Source organism: Eurypyga helias, unplaced genomic scaffold (genome assembly GCF_000690775.1).
Source record: "Eurypyga helias isolate BGI_N326 unplaced genomic scaffold, ASM69077v1 scaffold42807, whole genome shotgun sequence".
Taxonomy (NCBI): domain Eukaryota; kingdom Metazoa; phylum Chordata; class Aves; order Eurypygiformes; family Eurypygidae; genus Eurypyga; species Eurypyga helias.
Window position 1 is genome coordinate 6,029 of NW_010261853.1, and position 10,151 is coordinate 16,179.

General features: G+C 45.5%; 1 protein-coding gene across 1 annotated transcript; it reads right to left on the bottom strand.

The window, feature by feature from the left end:
* Window positions 1-254: 254 nt before the first annotated feature.
* On the bottom strand, window positions 255-5,845 carry ACRC (acidic repeat containing; the record flags this gene model as incomplete). The annotated part of the gene is made up of 4 exons (XM_010155514.1): window positions 255-507; window positions 2,259-2,463; window positions 3,932-4,070; window positions 5,701-5,845. Coding segments are annotated over 4 exons (742 nt in total), but the record flags the coding sequence as incomplete, so codon positions are not given.
* Window positions 5,846-10,151: the final 4,306 nt, after the last annotated feature.

The following is a 10,151-nucleotide window of genomic DNA, read 5'->3' on the forward strand; positions in this document are numbered from 1 at the left end:
GGGGCAGGCGGTGTTTATCTGAAGTCTGAGTACACCCTGACTGACTTAGGCACAGCCCTGGACTCTACCATCGTTACTTCTTGCTCACTCCTGCCTATTTTAGAAAAGGCCTTAAAAAAAAAAATTAAAATACTAAAATTACCTGGAATCCTCCAAACCAGATTCTTAGACTCCTTTCCTACCGCACACTTTGGCCTCGTTTACTACTGGATACAGAGTTTAAGCGGGAGCAGGAAAGGAGGCGTATGAAGATGTTAGGGCGAATCTTGAAGCTTCGTTTTCAAAGCAAAGTCGGCGCTGAGTTTCCGCATGACTTCGGCGTGGCTCAGCCCGTGCTGCTCTCTTCTGGTAAGCCCGTAGTTTTCCTTCACGTACTGCGCAAAGGGCGTTGGGTGGGTCCTCGCAGGAGTGCCATCCTTCCGCGTGGGCTGCCTCAGCACCAGCTGCCCCCTGCAGAACGCGCAGGCGAAGTGCTCGGTGTCCAGTGACTTGGAATGACGTCCGATCCTGAAATGGAGAAATAAGGACTTGGATTTCAGGCTTGTGGGAGGCAGTGCTTGCGGGAAAGGGCTCCTTTCTCTTCGCCAAGCCCCTTAGGTCAGGTTTCTAAGCTAGCGCTTTAGAACGGGAAAGAGACTACGTCCTTCACGCCGTGGACAAGCAAACCTATACAACATGATTCTCCTATCCTAGAACTTTTTCCACTGCCTGGAGAAAGTTGGGTTCAGCTGGGGTCCTTCCTGTGTCTCTTTTCCTCTCCGCCTAGTAGTATGAAGCGCTGAGTTACAAAACACCTCCACAACCCATGTATCGACCACCCCCTGGAGTTTCTCCTCAAAGCCATCGCTATCAAATCTGCTCTGGGGCATCCAAGCAGCTGCCGCATTGCATGGTCGTATTAAACACTTCAGGAAGATTCTCCATGTGTGCAACACTTTCCTTCCAGTGCCTCTGGAAGTAGCAACATATGATCTTGGGGAAAGAAAAATCCCAGGCATGCTTTCTAAGTATGTATTTAGCCCCTGGAGAGTGTGGAGAGGATAATAATTTAAGAAATTTAGGACAATCATCCCACTGTCAGCCACTTTCCTGGGCTGTGCAGAACTGCGTTCTAAAGCCCCATGCTCTCCCAGAGGCGGGGCTCATGACATACAGAAGCCTGCGGTCAGCTACGATCTTCCAGAAAAGGCAACACCTTCCCTACTCCTGAAACTCAGTGAAGAGAGTCCGTGAGGTAAAAGATCAACTAGAAAACCGACTATAGCTTTTATAGACCTTTAAACCAACAAGAATCATCATGCTGTTGGTCTCTACGCTTCACTTAGCACTGCCATAATGAAGATAATAGATAAAACGTTTAGTCTTAATTCAAAGTCATCAGGATATAAAACCCAGAATCCTCTGATACTTTCTTCTAATATCTGAGTATTGTCACATGTTTTGGGCCCAGGTTCTACAGGGAATTTAAACTTCAGTTACTACTGGCTTCTTTCAGCATCAGATGGTCCTCAGTATCGCTCCAAGGATGAGCATATAAAAAGTAATTCCGTCACCTACACCCAGTCTAGGGCTTCTCTGGGGGCTGTTTTTCCTTGGACCAAACCTAGATTGCTGTCATGGCATGTTCAAAGATGTTACTTTGTAAAATGTGGGTAGATTCCAAAAGAACTTGGAATGCCTCATTTCTGCAACACATGCTAGTACTGTGCTAACATGCATTCTACAGGGATGTGCCAATCACTGCTCCGTCAGTGTAGGCCCCCACGTTTTTTTCCTGGTGTAGTACTTAACTTTAAGACCAGAAATACAACTCCCTGCCTAAAAGCCTATAATGGGATCAGTGTTGATCATGAAATCAGAGGTAAGTGGTCAAAAACTTCCACAACTTCACTCAATGCTAACTACAGTAGAAGGTGAATCCAGATTTACAACGTCTGAGCAGCTGCACGAGGGGTGACCTTTCCCTGCCACATCCTTCACAGCTGAGGCACGTATTCTGGTCTCTTACTGCTTCCCAAAGACCTTCCATCATCACCAGTGGGCCTCAGGAGACACTTCTGCCTGTGCTGACCTCTGAACTGGCCTGGGAACAAAGCGGGAATTGCACAGTGAGGTTCTGTGGGCTCAGGAAATGTGAACTGGCAACTCTGAGCGTATCCCAGTGGCTTCACGGCGTAGGAGACCAGTGATTTTTAGACACAAGAGAGTGCCAGGTTAGAGACGAAGTTAACAGATCTAAAGATCAAAACGTTACTCACGTAGCTTTGCACAGGACACACTCGTAGGTGAATTTGTAATTGATCTCATAGTTGTGGCATCGTGTCACCACTGGCAGTTCCGGGTGAATCAGAGACGATTTATTGGCGTAGAACTTCCAGACTGGTCCGTGTCCATTGCGAACACCGTTGATCAGCCAGGTGGCAGCGTGGCAGAGCTCGTGAACGAGCGTGTCTCGAAGACGATCTTGGGGTAAGGCAAACCGAAGACATTAAAGATCAGCCAGGTGTGGGCAAGTGCAGACCTTCATCCTTGGTCACTGCTTCAGACCTTTGACACTCATTAAGATGCAAGAATTATTCTGGAGGTTGCAATTACCAGTGTTTTGGTAAGATAAAATGCCCCAAACCAAGGTTTTACCCAGTGCATTTCTGGTTTTGTGGTTCGCCCTAATTCTGCATCCTAGTTACTTCCCTGCACACCTGGTCTGTTTGGGTTGGCTGGTTGGGATTTTTTGTTTTGCTGGGATTTTTTGAGACTTAAAACACCCCTATTTAGACCAAAATCCATTGATTGCTTTTGTAACATTGATATTTTTTATCCAGAAACCACTAGAGCAGAGCACTGAGTTTTCTCCACAACTGGAGTATTTCTATTGGAAGGGACCTACAATGATCATCTCCTCCAACTGCCTGACCGGAAGTTAAAGCATGTTATTAAGGGCATTGTCCACGTGCCTCAAACACTGATGGGCTTGAGGCATCGACTACCTCTCCACTTTTTCTTCCTCCCTATTAGTCAGATGAGGGTCTTCCACAAGCATCAGTCCAATGTTTTTACACCTCCTCTTGCTATGAACATCCTTAAAGCCCATCCAGTTATCACAGTGACACAACACCGGCCAGTTTCAACTCTGACTGAGCTTTGGCCTTTCATCTCCTCCCCCTGCATATATGGACAACAGCTCTAATCTTCCTGTGAAGCCTGACCTCACCTGCAGGCATCATACAACTTCTTTTTCCACCGAGCTCCAGGAGGAATTGCCTATTCAGCCAAGCTGGTCTGCTGCCCTGCTTGCTCAGCTTCTGACACGAGGGGACTGCCTGCTCCTGTGCTGCTCAAAGGTGCTGCCTCAAAGCTGACCAGCACTCGTGGACTCTAGAGCCCTCCAAAGCACATTCCCAGGATACTCTGTTGAAGCTCTCAAACGAATTTATTAAGCTTACTTCAAAATACTGTTAATTGCAGAACTGGTTCTCCTACAGTAACTGCAACATTCATTTCCCCAAACTGGGAGGGGGTGAGGGAGAAATGACAGTTACACCCACCACATAACAGAACTTAATTTGGCACTGACCTGTCTTTATTCCAGCTTCAAATACTACCAACAGGGTGGCTAGCCATGATGTAAGGAGTCAGATTTTAGATCGTTGTTACAGTACATATAGAATTAGAATAACCTATGGGTCTTCAAATCAGTAATATAAACCAAATACAGCAGTTGGCATGGGTACATCTCTGTTCTCAGGTTTTGTAAATTCGCCCAGCCTCTTAGAAGGGTTGTGAGGACAAGTACTACCATTAACAGATTGATTCAAGGTAATATGAAAGCACAAAGCAGGTCCAGTTCCAGATCATTTAGGCCGCAGTCACGTTTTTATCGCTAGAACTTGCTTTCTCAAAGAATAATCAACAAGTCTTTTCTTATACCTACCTGCAGAGTCACAGACTTTCTCAGAGAGTCCGATGCGAGCGTAACGCTTTGCTTCAGGACCTTGTGTCTGCCCAGTTATACAATATCCTGCTGTTTTTCTCATTTTCTTACTCCAGAATATTACCATTTTCTCTGGCAACTGAAAAACAAAACAGCACATGTAATCTGCCCTCTCTTTTTTTCTGCCTTCTGACTTCTCCTTATATTTACTCCAAAGCCAGTACAGGATGTCTCTGTTAGTGCCCTTAACACTGTTGTCACTTGAGATGTAAACCTGCCCTCCGTGGCTTTTCATTCCCAGATCAGAATTTCTACACCTTAATTAATTTACAGGTCAAGTACCACCTGCTTTGGTTGTTCTGAACCTGCAACTTGCCATTTCAATGTGATGCGTTAGTGCCCTTAACACTGTTGTCACTTGAGATGTAAACCCGCCCTCCGTGGCTTTTCAGAATTTCTACACCTTAATTAATTTACAGGTCAAGTACCACCTGCTTTGGTTGTTCTGAACCTGCAACTTGCCATTTCAATGTGATGCACCTTCACTCTGCAAGTGGGTGAATCATCTCCTTGTTTATCCTCTGCTGCTCCCGATTTTGTAAGCCCTCATTGTGTCTCTCTTGGTTAGCTCTGTTCCTTTACTAAGAGTTTTCTGTCATCTAAATTAGCCAGTGAGCTTAAGTGAATGGTCCCAGCAGTAGTAAGTGCCAACACAGGTACAGGACTGAATCAGTGGGGAGCAAGATGTTTTGCTTTCAGCTACAACTTTATGTGAAATCATGACCTCAGCCTGTCCTTGGTCAGCTCAACAAGATTTCCTCAGCTGCACCAAAACGGTTTCCTTCCTGAAGGAAATTCTATTGGAATTACTGAGGGCAGCATCCTTCCTTTTCAAGGATGTTTCTCACCATAAGAGAGCCTCCAGTATCCCAGAAGACGTAAGGGTCAAGACTGAAGGTTCAGTTTTGGAGAACCGCAATGTGACACACGACTTACAGCTTTAGGTTCACCCTAAAACTGTTATTCAAAGGATAAGCAGCTTTTTAATCTGTTCCAGAGCAGCAGACGTGAACGTGCACCAGGAATGAATGAAGACTGCACGTAACGTGACTGAGCATGAGGCAACAGGCCCTAACAACAAAGGGAAGTGCTTGTTCCGTCAGCGCCCTGCTCCCCAACACACACTCCCTGCCACTTGCCTTTTGTCAGCTGCAGGCAAGGAAATGGTGCTACAAGTAGCTCGGAGGCTGTGGAAACGCTGCAGAGTTCACTAGCACATGCAACTTCTGTAAAAGCTGGATGAGCAACAGTGGTAGGCAACCTTGAGCTTCTTGAGGAGCAGAAAGCCATAGCAGCCTTTACTGGGGCCTACTACCACAAGGGCAGCAACAGAAACATTCCCAAGCTGCTGAACTGATGACCATACGGGTACAAGGAAACACATGCAGACAAACATCAGTCACCTCTTCAAAGATGAACTGATCCTAGGCCCCTCACGTAGCAGCTTCTCTCATCGAGGACTCTTGGACACCCTCCAGACTGCTCACTTAAGGATGGTACAGCTGGGAGAGCAAGCCCAGCTGCAAACCGCTGCACCACAGTGGTGATAAACCCCTTCCAAAGAAACTGCTTGAACTAATTCAGACATAAGACATGGCTATAAAGCTTAACTTCTACTAACTCGAGAATAAAGAGCAATCACATCAAAAAAGTGAGGAGTAACATATTAAACAGCAATTTAGAACTGTAGTTTTTGGTTTGAGGCCAACCTTCTGCTCAAAGATGGTACTATTATACAGGCAGTAGAGCTTCTGTGCCAGTTCCTCTTTATTCTTTTTGAAATGCTTCACATAGTGGGAAGACGGATTTGAGAGATCTTGCAAGAAACAGCCAGGCATGGAGCACACCCTGAGCCTGCAAGAAAAGCCATAAAGCAGTTCATTGAAGTAGAGAGATGTCACATTGAAAAATAACAGCCCATTTATAGCCAATAAAGATCTCCAGGATGCTGGTGCTGGCATAAACCTCTCCTGACACTTACACTGTCTTCTTCCCCTCCCTTCAGGGATATGAAGGGGCAGAGCTGTTGCAGTACTTCTGCAGTTATTTCATGAATTCATCAAACTAGATTATGAGGACTCCTGAGTAGGAAAAGAGGGTGGCTCAGGTCTTTGTGACACAGTGAGCCACAATTACACCAAGGCTTGATCAATGTATGAACAGCCCTAAGCTGATCACCCACAACAGAGGTATAGTTTCAGAAACATAGCCAAAGATATTCTGGGAATCCTCAGGAAATCATTTGGGGAAGTAGATAGTGCACGAAGATATGACTAATTCCGATACATTCTGACAAAACAGCAGCTTTGAAGACATCATTTCAAGATTTTGTATTGGCATGCATGATCACAAAATTGCTAAAGAAAACATCACATGGCTGAAAGGCAGAACAAAGGCAGCTATTAGCAATGAAAAAGACATTCTTTGGAAAAGCTTAAGCTGCATCCATGTATAGAAACATGAATTTGGCGAGTTATAAGGATACAGGTCAAAAAAATGAAGACAAGCTTGTTAAAAGGCATGAATTACTAATAGAACCAGTTTCGATATATTTTCCGAGGCAGGCAGCTGGATAGATAGGATCTATAGGGCCAGCACACGTTCCAAGAACGCTCTGCCAGGATAAGGAATAGCAAGAGAGCTACACTTACAAAGAAGATTTGACATTTGTCAGATTTATTTGTCACTGATTCCTCTAGGTGGAGACCAGCTTATACTCCTCTCTGTCACGCTTGATACTGAGAGCTCTGATCTCCAGCTACTTAACCACTAACAACTGCCGAATCGGTAGCAGGAGTGTCTAGGTGCCATCAAAAACAGAACGTCACCCTAGGCAACATGCTTAGCATCTCCTTCCCCCACCTATAACGGTCCTGGAAGACAGTAAAGATGGAGAAACACTTACTTTTTGTCTGCCTTTGCTGACTGTGGGCAACCGAATGCTTCATTCCTAGGAATCCTTGGAGAATCCATTGTCCTGGAAGGTGTTTCTTTAAGTGAAACGGAGTTTGGCCTTGGTGTCTTAACTCCCTCATCTTTCAAGGGCCGGGCGTCTTCACTGGGTGACTTGATGTTTTCTAGTTCAACAGAAGGGGTCAGAGATTACACGCTGACACAGAACCAGGAGCATGGATGTCAGCCACCCGGGAACGGACAGCATCAGACGGCACGTACTGCACCTCGGCATACACCCCCTTCCTGCGCACACTTGGATGCAAAGGCTCTAACAGCTGATGGAAAGGTGATTTGCTGTTATAGATTACAAAAACCACCATTCAGCGAGGAGTGGCAGACTCCAAACTCTCACAATACATCACCAGCACACTGGGAACAGTAACGGAGAGGCCATTGGAACAGAAAAGTCATTCTAACCTCCTCTACCATAAGCCACGCTGTTCGTTTTGCAAGGCAAGTTCTGATCAGAAAGCTCCTTATTTCCCCACTCCACGCCTGGACAGATTGCTAGAACAACTGACCCTCACACCAGAAATCAAGGACTGCCTCAAGGTTTGCAGTTCCAGACCTTCCCTCTGCTTTATAGGCTTTCCTATAACTGTTCCAGGCCACTTGTCTCCTTTCACTATTCAACCACACAGAGAAGCCAGCACAGCTGCCAGTCACTCCTAGAACATGTTTTCCAGGCCACACTGACATATTCCCATTAAAAATACAAATTGTGCTTTCCCAGGGTGTATTTTTATGCTGGCAGCCACCCCCTGCCGTAGGTCTCCCTGCCCTGTTAGTGAGGGGAAGGCACCCTGTGTTTACTCTTCTAGGAAGAGGTTTGTTTTCACCTGCTCTTGCTCAACAACAGCGCTTTCCACGCTTTGCAATCTTTCAGTTAGAGCTCACCTTAGTTACAGGAGGAAGAGAGCAACTGAGGTAGGAAATTCTCATTATAAACTGTATTTTAAATTAAAAAAAAGATCCAAATACTAAATTAATAGCATCTAAACTGCTGAAAACATGTCTTGCCAAAAGGACAGCTTCAGATTAACTGCTAGCATACATACAAAAACTTACTTAACACCACTTCACCCACCCCCTAGATTTGTTTTCAGAACAATTTTGAAACACTCAAAATGCCCAGAACTATAGGAATTATGCAAAAAGAAGCAATAGTGGAAAAAATTCAGCTTGCAAGCGAGCCAGCTGCTGACCTGTTGTGCTTGGCTGGTAGACGGTTTTACTCGTGCTTAAGGTTGGTTTTCGGGGTAGAGTTCGTTTCCTTATCCGTTCTAGTAACGATTCGAATTCCTCGTCTGAGCTGTCTGTTTCCACCCCTGTGCTTCGTGCCCCAGTTTGCGCTTTATTTTCTGTACTCCTCTCACAGCTTCTTTCTTGCCATCTAACACACAGGTCTGGGCTACCTCTGGAAACTGCCTCTCTCAGATTTGGTGGAGGTGGGATTTTTATGCACCTCCGATTCTCTTTCGAATCTTTCTCTCCTCTTTTCTGGGAGTCATGCCATGGACTTTCTACAAAGACAGACTCGTCAGTGTCACTTGAGGACTCTGGATACTGCAATTCCTTGCAGCAAGTGTTTTTCTTCACAGGAGTCATCAGCTTCTTCGGGGTCTTAAGATCCTTCTGTGCTGCAATTCAAAAGAAACAGCTTAAATTTTTGGTAATTTCATTTAGGAGCCCTGCCTTTGTCTTAACACAAAAACATCCCTTAAAAGATAGGAAAACACAAAGAATAGAAAGATGTCTTTACATTTTCTTTATTACACCCTGCTCATTTACCATCAGACTAAATGAAAGCCACTGAAAGACGCATTAAGAAAAAAAGGTATCTTAAACCCCATGCACGTACACATCAGCCATCAGGCCCAACAGCACTGACTAGGCAGCTAGCGCTGGCATAACCTTCATTCCCGGCAACAAAAGCCACTCGCATGTAGGAGTAAGGCTGAACAGCTCATATGGAAGTTTTATAAACCACCAAGAGAAGGGTGACCTGAAAAATGCTCAGATCAGGGCTGATCAGACCACAGCCTACAGCACAAAGCGCACACTCGCCAACAACCAAGGCTTCTGACAGCTCAGATTTGCCCTGTCAAGACCAAGGGATCATGTCAGATCTATTGGTGACTATTTTTTCCCCCGAACGATGCTTCTGGTCCATTTTGCTTCCCTCATTTCCCCTCCAGAAACCATTCCATTTGCTTTCTACAGTCTGCAGCTGGCATGCACATTTCAGGGTGTTGAGGATTTTCTGCAGGACTATGGTCATGCAGAATCTTTGAACCTGAGCAACCCTGGCTTCGGCCTAGAGCAAACAGGGCACTACAGGGCAGAGAAGAGAATGAACAATGCATAGAAGAGAAGAAACAACGTTACAGCAAGAAGATCTGAAGGTCTTGGGAATGAAGAACTGTGAACACTCCCAAGCTCACAAAACTTCTGTACCTAACCAAGCAGAAACTGCAAGTTGCTACATGAACAAAGCTTGCCTTTAGCAAAGATGCTACATGTTTTAACAAGTAATATTAGCTAGGAACCAATCATAATCGATGACATACGCGCTATGCATTTAACAAGTGTATAAAAAGGCATGTAACTCTGCAATAAATCGGCTCACATGGATCATACTGATCATGGCGTGAAGTCCGTTATTTCATCTCTTGCAACATCAGGGTTGACCTTCACACCATGCAAGGGATCCTGACCTTCTTGGTCAGGGTTCAGAGCTTCTCCAGGCTCACGAGGTCACTGTTATCATCCCTTGCCTACTAGAATTCTATTGCCTGATGGCTTGCCTAGTGTCTGTGTCAAGAATTCCAGAGCCCTGTTCACTCCTTCTAGGCAAGCCCAGTTTGCTTCCACCAATGAGAGCTGCACTAGACAGCTGTAGTCAGGCTCTAAATTAGGCTCTTGGTTAGTAAACCAGGGCACTTTCCATCCCTTGGGGGAAAACAGGGATCCTCTGTTCAGAAAAGCACCAAGAACCCTCAAATCATGGTCTGGCAGAGTGTTAACAGGATGACACATAGGGCCTTGTCTAAAAAAGCTCCAAATTAGAGTAGTAAAGTGTGGCTCTGCAACATGCACAGGCACGACTGGCCTGATTGCCAACCTCTGCACCAGGGTAAAGCTGATTTAGCAAGTGACCTCCTTTCCTGACGCAGTATCTTGTGGCCACGGGAGCTGGTACAGC